Source organism: Cetorhinus maximus, chromosome 11 (genome assembly GCF_964194155.1).
Source record: "Cetorhinus maximus chromosome 11, sCetMax3.hap1.1, whole genome shotgun sequence".
NCBI classification, from domain to species: Eukaryota; Metazoa; Chordata; class Chondrichthyes; order Lamniformes; family Cetorhinidae; genus Cetorhinus; species Cetorhinus maximus.
Genome location: NC_135889.1, coordinates 24,179,890 through 24,192,889, shown reverse-complemented (window position 1 = coordinate 24,192,889; position 13,000 = coordinate 24,179,890). Strand labels below are relative to the sequence as shown.

Genomic DNA, 13,000 nt, shown 5'->3' with positions numbered 1-13,000 from the left:
TGCTCTGCTATGTTGTGCACAATGCAGATAATCCTGGAGTACTGAAGGGTGCCTCCAGGCTTTCCAGGCACCTGAAGTGCATCTTGCACATGCCAACGGCTTGCTCAATGGCACATCTGGTTAACATATGGCTTGCATTGCAACACTCCTGGTTTCTCAGAGATGTCATCAGCCAGACTTAAAGGGAATATCTTTTGTCATCTAGCAGCCATCATTTAAGGCTGGTTACAGTTCCAAACATGTCGGGATGTTGGCCAGTTTGAAAGCATCAAGGCAGCTCCTAGGGAATCTGGTGCAGATATACCTTTTTTCGTGGATATACACGAGCTGTATATTGATGGAATGAAATCCCTTACAGGTGACAAATACTCCTGCTGCTTGGAGGTGCTCGGATTGCCTTATGTGTGTGAAATCAATGGCACCCTGCCTCTGTGGGATGCCATGCAGAGAAATTAATCCAAGTGCCCACTTAGTCTGGCTATTGTCATCACAGGGGAAGTTTCCAACTGCACATTTATTCATCACACCAAAATCACTTCCATAACATCACCTGTCTCCAACCTTGCCTCAGTTGTTCTGCTGCCAAAACCTTCATTGATGTTTTTGTTACTTCTAGACCTAGAAATCCCAAGCTCCTCTCCTGGTTGGCTTTCCATTCACCACCATCCAGAACTTGAGCTCATTCAAAACTCTGCTACCTGTATCCTAACTCGTACCAAGTCCCATTTCAGCCATCACCCCATGCTCGCTGACCTACATTGGCTCCTGGCCTGACAATGCCTCAATTTTAAAATTCTCAACCCCGCTCTCAAATCCCTTAAAATCTTCACATCTCCTTATCTCTGTAACCTCCTCCAGTCCTAAAAGCCTTCAAAATCTCAGCGCGATTCCAATTCTGGCTTTTTGCGCATCCTCAATTTTAACTGCCCCCACCATTGATGGCCGTGCCTTCAGCTGCCTAGACCCTAAGCTCTGGAATTTCCTCCCTAAACCTCTCCATCTCTCTTGCACCAACTTGAAGATGTTCCTTAAAACCTACCTCTTTGACCAAGCTTTTGGCTATCTATCCTTATATCTCCTCCTGGAACTCAGCATCAAATTTTGTTTGATAATCACAGAATCACAGTGCAGAAGAGGCCTTTCGGCCCATCGAGTCTGCACCGACATGTGAGAAACACCTGACCTACCTACCTAATTCCATTTACCAGCACTTGGCCCATAGTCTTGAATGTTATGACGTGCCAAGTGTTCATCCAGGTACTTTTTAAAGGATGTGAGGCAACCCACCTCCACCACCCTCCCAGGCAATGCATTCCAGACCGTCACCACCCTCTGGGTAAAAAGGTTTTTCCTCACATCCCCCCCCTAAACCTCCTGCCCCTCACCTTGAACTTATGTTCCCTTGTGACTGACCCTTCAACTAAGGGGAACAGCTGCTCCCTCTCCACCCTGTCCATGCCCCTCATAATCTTGTACACCTCGATCAGGTCGCCTCTCAGTCTTCTCTGCTCCAACGAAAACAACCCAAGTCTATCCAACCTCTCTTCATAACTTAAATGTTTCATCCCAGGCAACATCCTGGTGAATCTCCTCTGCACCCCCTCCAGTGCAATCACATCCTCTTGATAATGCTCTTGATAATCACTTTGGGATGTTTTACTAGTTTAAAGGCGTTATATAAATGCTTCTTAAATATTCCCACTTTCCAGAAGTCCCAAATCTCAGGGTGCCCTACAATTACAGTGGTGGGCCAGGATGTGGATCCACGATGTGGTCCTGGAGCCTTGCAGGTCCATTGTGACCATTGTGGTGATAGGAGTATCTAAATTCCAGCACACTTGCTAATCAGTCATATTAATAAAATGAAACTTCAATGAAAAGAACTGATTAATGCAGAGTATTGCTTCTATCAGAGCTGAGGGACTGTGTCTTTATCTCTAGGCTAGTCCTTGGCCTCTCTGACAGACCGAAGGGAGATGGAATTTACTGCTTTCAGGCATATATTGATGCAAATCTGATTACATTTGGTGCCTGATGTTCAGACTAAATCTAACTTTAAGGATCAACAAATATTTGGTGAGCTATGGGCCTCTCAGTCTTGAAAGCCACAGGCCCAGATTGTAAATTGGGGACATGGACAAGGCGAGTGTCCCTGAGGCTGAGGGTAACTCTAGGCAGGCCAGACTCCCATCAACGGCCAGGACTTACGTGAATAAATTTTCTGAACCTGGCTGGTGGGTGGGAGTGAGAATTTGGGGGCAGGAGGGGCTCTGCCTGCATTCGGGGAAAGAAGTGATGATCAATCAGGAAATGGGGTTGCAATTAGAGGGATAGGGTGATCTGGTGAGGGATGAGTGGGAGAAGGGATGATCCTGAGAGGAGGCAATTGGGGAGTGACTTATAGGGGGAGGGGGGCATCATCTTGTCTCAATCTGCATAGTTAAACAGAAGCCCACTGCCCTCCTCTGAGTATCCCGCTTATCTGCTGAAGGCGGCATGTTTCTATGGGGACATGATGGGATGACAGTGGGATTGGAGGGCTATACTTATTTTAACTGTCCCCTCCTCCACCCAGTTTCTGCAGGGAGAAGGGTGGGGGGAATTAAATTCAGGGCCACAGAGGTTTCTATATCCCAATCTGAAACTACCGATTACATATCAACACTCCAACAGGAATTGGATCGTCCAGACAAAGGCCTAGAAAGACAGGCAATGTGGTAGCCATGGGGCACAAGGATGGATCAAGCAATAGAGTATACACATTTGGTTATATGCCATGTGAGAAAAAGCTTGGGGCCTGAAGAGATAAAGAAATACTGTGTAAAATCCATTATCAGTCCCTTCTCGATACCTGGTCCTCCTGTTGTCCAGCTGGATTGACCATGTCCAGAGATATTTGGCTTCATCCAAGTTACATCCTCTCAAGATTCAAAAAGATTTACCAAAAGCTTTTTTTTTTCCAAATGTTACATAGATTTATTTATAATTTTTTTCAACTCTTTAAATGTTGGGTCCACATACAATGGAATAAATTGGGAACATCAGTACCTTCAGTAATCGATTTCAATGTGATTTTTTCTAAAAAAAAGAGGAAAATAAACCTTTTTTTTATCTTGTAAACTCTGAATGATATGAGATGCCAGTGGTGGTCACCATGGAAACAGAGGTTTCTTGTCGTTTCGGGATAGCTCGCATAGACAGTTCAGCAGAACCAGTGTGTCCCGGAGGAACTTGGCAGGGACCATGTCGATGACGAGTTTACGCAGGATGATGGGGTTGTAGGTGATATTGGTGTAGGCATTTGGACGCTGTTTGAGAATTCCATAGGTGTTGACCAGGAACTCACTGAAGCCGGTGTGGATGTCAGTGTTGTAGTTGAGTTTTTCGAGTTTTGCTAATAAGGCTGTATAAGACTGTGTCATTTCCCTCCATTTCTGCTTATCCACTGTTCCATCCATGGGATTAATGGAATTCTGTAAGAAATGCAGAAATGAAATGGAAATAAAGAGTCGGGAGAGATGTACAATGAGCGGTTGAGATCCTATCACCCATTATTGAACAAAGTCAAACTCAGGCCCAATGACAGCAGGGAGGAATCCAATGCTGTTTTTTTACTCTTTCATGGGAAGTGGGCAACGCTGTCAATGCCAGCATTTATTGCCCATCACTAATTGCCCTTGAACTGAGTGCCTTGTTATAGGCCATTTCAGGGGTCAGTTAAGAGTCAACCGCATTGCTGTGGATCTGGAGTCACATGTAAGTCAGACCAGGTAACGATAGCAGATTTCCTTCCCTAAAGGATATTAATGTGTTCTTACGACAAATGAAGCATTAGCCTGTGCTTCTGGATTACTAGTCCAGTGACATTACTACTACACCACCGTCTCACCCTGTTGCTCCAGCAATAATTTCAAAACAAATGTTTCAACTTAATTAAAATAGGTTTCTAGATAAAATATTCGCAATATGGAGAATCTACATTAAGTTCTCATTGAATGAAATCAGGTCTAATCTTTAGGGGATACAAGTGGGCAGTGTCCAGTGTGCAAGTGTCCAGTGGGGTTCCACAGGGATTGGTGTTGGGTCCCTTGCTGTTTTTGGGATATGTAAACTATTTAGACTTGAATGTAGGAGGGTTGATCAGTAAGTTCATGGATGACACGAAAATTGGTGGGGTGGTAAATAGTGAGGTGGATAGCCTTAGATTACAGGAGGATATAGACAGGCTGGTCAGATGGGCTGATCAGTGGCAAATAGAATTTAATCCGGATAAGTGTGAGGTGATGCACTTGGGCAGGACAAACAATGCACGGGAATACACGATACATGGTAGGACCCCGAGGATCAGAGGGCCTTGGTGTACATGTCCACCAGTCCCTTCAGGTAGTGGGACAGGTAGATAAGGTGGTTAAGAAGGCATATGGGATACTTGCCTTTATTAGCCAAGGCATAGAATATAAGAGCAGGGAGATTATGCTGGAACTGTATAAAACGCTGGTTGGGCCACAGCTGGTGTATTGTGTGCAGTTCTGGAATTCGCATTATTGAAAGGATGTGACTGCACTAGACAGAGTGCAGAGGAGATTTACCAGGATGTTGCCTGGGCTGGAGAGTTTTAGTTATGAGGAGAGATTGGATAGACTGGGGTTATTTTCCCTGGAGCAGAGGAGATTGAGGGGGGACATGATTGAGGTATATAAAATTATGAGGGGCATGGACAGGGTAGACAGGAAGGAACTTTTCCCCTTGGTGGAGGGATCAATAACCGGGGGCATATATTTAAGGTAAGGGGCAGGAGGTTTAGAGGGGATGTGAGGAAGAGTTTTTTCACCCAGAGAGTGGTGGGAATCTGGAACTCACTGCCTGAAAGGGTGGTACAGACAGATACCCTCATAACATTTAAGAAGTATTTGGATATGTACTTTCAACGCCATGGAATACAAGGCTATGGGCCTAGTGCTGGAAAATGAGATTAGAATGGTTAGGTACTTGTTTGACTGATGCAGACTCGATGGGCCGAAGGGCCTTTTTCTGTGCTGTAGACCTCTATGACTACGACTCTATAACACAAAAAGAGGGAAAGATTAAAGAAGTACCTGTTTAATTTTTGATGGAATGTTGGATACTGTGTATCCGTAGAGCCTGGTTAATCCTGGGAACACATGTGCAAGGATCCTCCGATCAAGCTGGAATGCTATCTCACCAATCACACGACTGTTCTTTTCCATATTTGAGAAGGAGTCCATCTCTGAAAGATTGTGTGTTAAAAATGTGGATCAGAGGTGGACTCAACAGTGAGGAGGACAGCAACAGCCATCAAGAAGTTGTAGACAGATTGGTGTGATGGATAGACACTTTGCTAATTTGCGAATTGTGAAGTGATGTATTTTGGTAGGGAGAATGAGGAGAGACAATTTTAAGGAGGGTGTAGGAATCGAGTGATCTGAGGGTTTACAAACACAAATCTTTGAAGGAGGGAAGACAGGTTGAGAAACACACAGATATGATGACCTTTGACCTGGAAGCAGTACAGAAAAAAATATTAATTTCTTTAAAATGATAAAGAATGTTTGCAAAGGACTTTTAAAAATTTGCATCAAAACTCCCGAGGAGTGGCAATCACTTTCGGATTACTGCTCCACACCTACATCCCTGCGCCATGCCGGAGCTCCGCATTTCTGGGTGGGACTTCTGATCCCAGCTTCTTTAGAAATGCAGAGTATTTCAATCCAACTGCTTCCTCATAGTACTGGATCATCAGGAAAAGACAAGCCATGCCCCCCTTTTTACGAATGAGCTGCCATAGTGTTCACTAACACATGAGGCAGAATATTGCACTCGTGGGGCGGGTGCGTGCCCGACCTGAACAAGCGTAAAATGACGCATGATGATGTCGGGCAAGTGTCCCGATGTCATCACGCACTTGCGTGATATCTCGGTCAGCGGGCGTGTGCGGGAGTCGGCAGCCCGCCCGCTGACAATTAAGCGGCCTATTAAGATCCTTAACGAGCTAATTGTTTGGAACTTTTCGCTGCCCGTCCAACCATTTGGTCGGCAGGCAGGCAAAAAGGCCAAGTGGCCTTGGCATTTTTGGAAAACCTCATCCATGGGTGGGATGAGGTTTCGTCCAGTGATTAAAAAAACTTTTTGCACTCATATTTTGCATGTCCCTGCTCATGTGACAGAGTCACATGAGGGGGCATGTTTTCATAATTTTAAAATTCTTTATTTATATTGATAAAAATCTTCAGTACCCTCTGCTTCAGGGACGTTTTACTGCATGCATCTGCGAACATCAGCGCTTGCGCTCCTCCCGCCTCCATTCTGGCAGTGCTCAGTGCTGCAGCACTGTTAATTGGCCAGCCACCGTGAAATCCATGTCAGGGCTTGATTGCTGGCAGCGGTGGTCTTCGCGACTGCTCCCAAGCCCGCCTGCCTGACGAGGGCAAAATTCTGCCCATGGAAAAGCTGGGACATTTAAACAGCTTTATAGTGTCTTAATGTATGAGTGACTGAGTGAATGGGCGAGTGAATGGGTGAGTGTGTAGGTGGGTAAGAGGGTAGTGTGGCAGGTGGGTAGGATGGCAGGGGTAGGGTGGGAAATGGGTAGGGTGGCAGGTGGGTAGGGTGGTGAGATCGGGTAAGGTTGAGGCAGGGGTTCAGGGGCGGGGAGTCGGGTGTTGGGGTTGGGTTGGGTCAGGTTGGGGCTGGGGGTGAGTTGGGGGTCGGCGGGTGTGAATGATTGGGTAGTCAGTTATATAGTTAACCAGGAGTTAGACTAGGATATTCCTAACATTTCCTGGGTAACTATCCAGGCAAGTAAGTCGGATCAGTCCAAAGTCTCCGACTCTAACTCAGAGATGGAAACTTTTTTGGAGGGTCCCAAGGACTAGGGGAATTGCCCATCAGAAGTTCAAACTTCCCAGGCAATTCCCACAGAGTCAGTGCGTTGGGACTTCCGAGGGGTCCCAACATGTATCTTGGGGGGTACGTCCGGTCTCCAATGACCTGGAGACTGGAAGATCTAGGCCATAAAGAAATACTTGTCCATGTGATCTGGCAACCCTTGACCTGGAAGTAAGGTGACAAGATTTTCAAAAGTCTAAACTGGAACACATTGAAAAGCCTTGGGAATGTGGCCAATGGCAGGAATCTGGGGAAGGGGCAATTGAAGGTAGATCATGTGATGATATATCCTGCAATATGTCCAGCTAGAGTTGGGGACCTTTTTGAGTTACTGAGAAGTGCCCAATCAATTTAATTTTAACCCAATATCTCTTCCCCTGGAACACACTTCAAGCCTTCAAGAAACCATTTCAATACTGCTGTAATTTTATGTATTGCATGTTACTCTACCTCTGTACAAACAACAATATGCAGTGAAACTATAGTAATTATCATCGAGGAACTCAGAACAGCATTGTCAGCAATCCAGCCCAAAGTTACAGTTGAACATGTTCTGAGCAGATGGTGTTAGCATGCAGCAGGGGGACTGCATTTAAGAGCATTTATCAATTATCATTGAATATCATTTCCACAAATTTATGCATCTTGAGCATTAGATACTTGGGTTACAATTCGTACCCTTGGTCTGCCTTTACTGATGATTTGCCTAATTATTCAAATAATTCTAAAGATTAATCGAAAATTAATTGTTCAATTGTCTGCTATGAACATACTGTTCTGCCTCTGGAGACCAACGAGACCAGTGTGACAGGATCATCCTGAACTCAAAATGATTGGTAGCTCCTCACAGCCACACAGATGGTGCATCAGCAAGGGTGACTTCCAGAGAGGGAGCCAATGGGATTGTCAAGGAGGAGGGCTGAGGTGTGGAGTGGTTACAGAGCACCAGCAGCATGTTCAGTTGGGCGGTATGTGCTGTGACATTGGGAAGGTGGCTGGACGCTGCAGGGACATTTAAAAGACGAGATCAGCAATGAGGCTGTTGGTGCCAGTAATAATAACCCCCTTGGACTGAGCTCCTGCTTTTCCTGGCTGCACAATGACAATGATTGCCATTGCTAAATTGTTGAAGAATCCAGATAGAGCGGGCCCCGATTCCCAGGATGCAGTGCAGCATGAAGGAGTATTTTGCTGACAGTAAATTGAATGCAAGGGGCAGGTTAAACGGTGGGGGGTGTCTCAGTGGAGCTGAAACCCCAGACATTTGAACAATTTGGAGAAAACTGTCAGGACACTGTAACAATTAGTAAAAAAACTGGGTCAAACCAGGATGTCTGGTCACCCTACCTGGAAACAGTACCAACAACGAGGAGGTTAATATGGAAACCATGTGGCCAGATACAGGAAATACAGACAAAGGAGAGCTACAAGCAGGAGAGCTGGAGGGTGAAGCACACAGATGCAGACACAAAGAAAGCAGACAGAGACAGAAAGAGGAATACAGAGGATTCTTGTCAGGAGAAGAAGCAACTCACCACAGAAAAAGGTCAGTTTTCTGTTTGGCAGAAAAGGGGACAGGAGCTCTTGGGGGTATGAGATGGCTAAATAGGTCTAAAACTTGGAAAGCTGTGTGAATAGCTTGGAGATGCTGCTGAGAAGTGGCCAAATCGTGAACTGGGGTTTTATTGGTTGGTCGGTTGAAAAGAAGCTTGGAAAGTAACACCATCAAGACTGTCATGACCCGAGGGAGAGAGGGTTTGTAGAAATGTGCCTTGCAGATGACAATTAAACCTGTGAAACTCAAAGGTGAAAGCTGTTGTTGGATAAGATTCCTGACCTACCCAATGTGAATTAAGAATAGCAAATTATAGAACTACATAGTGCCGCATTTTTGCGGTGAGTGATGCAGGTGCTTGTGGTTGTGTAAGGCATATCCTTGTTTTATTGACTATTTAAAGTGAAATTTACCTTTTTTTTTCAAGTATCATTTGTTAATTCATGTGTAACTGGCATTGGTACTGGTTCATGTTAAAAGTTAGAAAAGGTGAAATCTTGTTGGTAATTTCTTCATTTGGGTAAATTTAGTTATTTTGGTTTACGGTAACCCCACGGAGATTGTAACACAGGATCCCTAGCATTATAAGTACAGTAATTAATAAGTAAGGAAGTTATGCTAAACCTTTATCAAACAATGATTAGGCTATGATGAAGAATTCTGTCCAGTTCTGAACACCATACTTCAAGAAGAATGTTATGGAGATATTGTAGATATTTATTAGAATGGTCCCAGGGATGTGGGACTTCAGTTATTTGGAAAGACTTTGAGCAGAGAAAGTTAAGGAGAGATTCTAAATGATGAAAGCTTTCTTTAACAGAGTATAGAGATTTTTTTTCCCACTGGAAGTAGGATTAGTAATGAGAGGACAATTGCCAAAGAATCGGATGCGAGATGAGGGGAATATTTTTATGCAGCAAGTTATTATGACCTGGAACGCACTGCCTGAAAGACTGGATAAATACTTGAACGAGAGAAAATTGGAGGGCCATGGGGAATGGTCAGGGGAGTTCAATTCATTGGATAGCTCGTTCAATGAGCACCTTGAGTCAAATGGCCTCCGCTTGTGCTGTTTCTCAAAGTGCAACTCCTCGTCCTAATGGTATTTTCCCCTCTGTGGTGGGTGTCCTCTCACTTAAAAAGGCAGGTGGCCATCTTCCTGCTGAAGCTGCTGTGAAATTTTCTACTGGGAACTGTACCAACCTGGACCAGTTTGACTCTTGGGCTGATTGTCTTCCTAGCCTCACCCTGTGATGAATGTCACAGAAAGACAATCAAGATTACATAGTCACTATTTGGAGGATCCTGTCCTCATTCCACGGTGAGGGATTTTCTTTTGTCGGGGTGGGGGGCAGGGGGGAAGTGATTGGAGCTGGGTGGGGTGACAGGACTCTATATCCACAGTGGAAGAGGTATCTCTTTAAAGTGGGCAAGTTAGGGATGTTGCAATTTATGTCGATAGTGGGTCCATAATATAGGCTCTATACCAGGGTGGTGGGGGAGTCTCAATACCAGTGTGGGCACAGTATACACATGGAATGGGTCTCTACCAATGAGATAGGTCTATATCTATGTCAGTGGGGGAAAGGTATATATCAGTGGTGGGCCAGGAGGGGCAGTCTATGCCAGTGGGGGTGGAATTCTATATGAGTGTGCAGGTGGCTCTGTGCCAGTGGAGGTACATTCCAGCGGAGAAGAGTTGACTATATACCATGGAGGTATTCCCATAACAATGGGACAATCTATATCAGTGATTTGGAGGAGTCCAGGGGCAGTCTATTATCAGTGGCTCGAGGTGGGTGGGGGGGTGCAGTGGCGTGGAATCTATACCAGTGGTTGGGAAGAGTGTGGGAACTCAATACTTGTGAGTGTCTCTTTCCTGGGTTTGGGGAGGTGTAGCATCTATACCAGTGGAATGTGTTCTGTATATTTGGGGAGGACAGTGAAACAAATGATCAATGGTGTCTTATTTTTCTACCTTAAGTGTCTGTGTTTATGCCTCTACAGAATAAAATATTATCCTAGGAAAGTAATATCTGATGATGAATATGGAAAATCCATCAGTAGTCTTGTAATAGACTTCACTGATCCTTTCCTGACTGAGAACTAGATTGCACTGAACATGTATATAATTTAAATATAAATAATCCTTTGATGAGTTACTGCTGCACAGATGTGAATTGTGCATCATCCAAATTTTTGAAGGTTTGCATCTTTTACATCATGTTGTGTTTCTATATTTCAGTGCCTATAAATCACAACAAATATACCACAGGAAGGCAGAGATAGGCACCATCAGGGACACAGTGATCAGAACAGTTCTCCTAGCCAGTGGATGTGGTGTATTTGCATTTGGATTTTCATAAAGCTTTTGATAAAGTCCCATATAAGGGGTTAGTGTGCAAAATTAAAGCACATGGGATTGGGGGTAATATATTGGCATAGATTGAGAATTGATTAAAAGACAGGAAACAGAGAGTAGGAATAAATGGGTCTGTTCTGGAATGGCAGGTGGTGACTAGTGGGGTACTACGGGGATCAGTACTTTGGCCCCAGCTATTCACAATGTGTATCAATGACTTGGATGAGAGAACCAAATGTAATATTTCCAAGTTCGCTGATGACACAAAACTAGGTGGGAATGTGAGTGGTGAGGAGGATGTTAAGAGGCTTCAAGACGATTTAGACAAGTTGAGTGAGTGGGCAAATACATGGCAAATGCAGTAACGTGGATAAGTGTGAAGTTATCCACTTCGGTAGGAAAAACAGAATGGCAGAGTATTATTTAAATGGTAAAAGCAAAATACTGCGGATGCTGGAAATCTAGAACAAAAACAAAAATACTTGGAAAAACTCAGCAGGTCTGACAGCATCTGCGGAGAGGGATACAGTTGACATTTCGAGTCCGTATGACCCTTCATCAGAACTAAGGCATATATAAATGAGATGAAATATAAGCTGGTAGAGGGGGGTGGGACAGGAGAGCTCGATAGGGGGCCAGTGATAGGTGGAGGCCGAGAAGAGACTGCCAAAGATGTCATAGACAAAAGGACAAAGGGGTGTTGATGGTGGTGATATTATCTAAATTATTTATTATTTAAATGGTGATAGATTGGGAAATGTTGATGTACAAAGGGACCTGGGTGTCCTTGTACAACAATCACTGAAAGCAAGCATGCACGTGCAGCAAGCAGTTAAGGAGGCAAATGGTATGTTGGCCTTCATTGCGAGAGGACTTGAGTACAGGAGCAAGGATGTCTTACTTCAGCTATACAGGGCCTTGATGAGACCACACCTGGAGTTCCAGTAGTTTTGGTCTCCTTACCTAAGAAAGGATATACTTGCCTTAGAGGGAGAGCAGCGAAGGTTCACTGGACTGATTCCTGGGATGGCAGGATTATCGTATGAGGAGAGATTGGGCCGACTAGGCCTGTATTCACTGGAGTTTAGAGGAATGAGAGGGGATCTCACTGAAACTTATAAAATTTTGACAGGGCTGGACAGATTGGATGCAGGTATGATGTTTCCTCTGGCTGGGGGGGTCTAGAACAAGGGGTCACAATCTCAGGATACGGGGTGGGCCATTTAGGACTGAGATGAGGAGAAACTTCTGCACTCGGAGGGTGGTGAACCTATGGAATTCTCTATCACAGAAGGCTGTGGAGGCTAAGTCACTGAATATATTTAAGAAGGAAATAGATTTCTAGGTTCTAAAGGCATCAAAGGGTATGGGGAGAGAGTGAGAGTATGGCGTTGAGATAGAGGATCAGCCATCATCATAGTGAATGGCGGAGCAGACTGAAAGGGCTGAATGAACAACTCCTGTTTCTATTTTTCTATGTTTCTATCCATGCCTTCCTATGCCAATTGGAAAGCAAAAAGAGTCATTACCCAATTGGATAATGTTTAACTGTGAGCCGAGCACCCTTTTTTTCTCATTTTCAATATTTTTATTTCCAGTAAAGAGAAATATTCAAAGAAAATGTCAAAGAAAACAATCTTTTTTTAATGACCTGACGATTTTTCTCCAGGGTTGCACCAGAGCTGTGTCCTGGAGATTGATCGGGAAATCCTGGAGACCCCGGGCCAAACCTGGGGGGGTTGGCAACCCTACGAGGGGAGGTCAGGGAAGTGAATAATACACATAAAGAGGAAACATTACAGCTGCTGGAAATCTGAAACAGAAACTAGAAATGCTGGAAATGCCTCACAGGTCAATTAGAATATATGGAGAGAATATATGGAGAGAGAAAAGACAAGTCAACAGGGGCGGTTAACCAGTTCTTTATCTCTGCAGACTGGCTGTGCATCCCTTGCATTTTCTGATGATGCCCTGCTCTGAGTTCAGGCTTTCGCCACCTGCTTTTAAGTTCCAATTGCTCCAGATGCAAGAAATGGCTGAGAGAGGGTTTTTGAAATACTCCTTTACCTTCTGCGGTTTTCATGCACTGTGCACAATATCATCATCTGACAGGGTGACAGGACTTTGGCAGTATTGATCCTCACCAACAACTTGCACTGTGCAGCAGCTCTTTCTAC

The 13,000-nt window shown here is 44.5% G+C and overlaps 1 protein-coding gene across 1 annotated transcript in view; it reads right to left on the bottom strand.

Annotated features, from left to right (window-relative positions):
• Nucleotides 1-2,961: 2,961 nt before the first annotated feature.
• Nucleotides 2,962-13,000, bottom strand: part of LOC144686449 (speriolin-like protein) — a 40,781-nt gene continuing 30,742 nt past the window's right edge. The window contains exons 3-4 of the mRNA XM_078551678.1: nt 5,097-5,248; nt 2,962-3,473 (exon numbers count right to left, since the gene is read on the bottom strand). Of these exons, the coding sequence (XP_078407804.1) occupies nt 3,150-3,473; nt 5,097-5,248 (476 nt within the window). The 3' untranslated portion in view covers nt 2,962-3,149. The remainder of the gene's footprint in view (nt 3,474-5,096; nt 5,249-13,000) is intronic.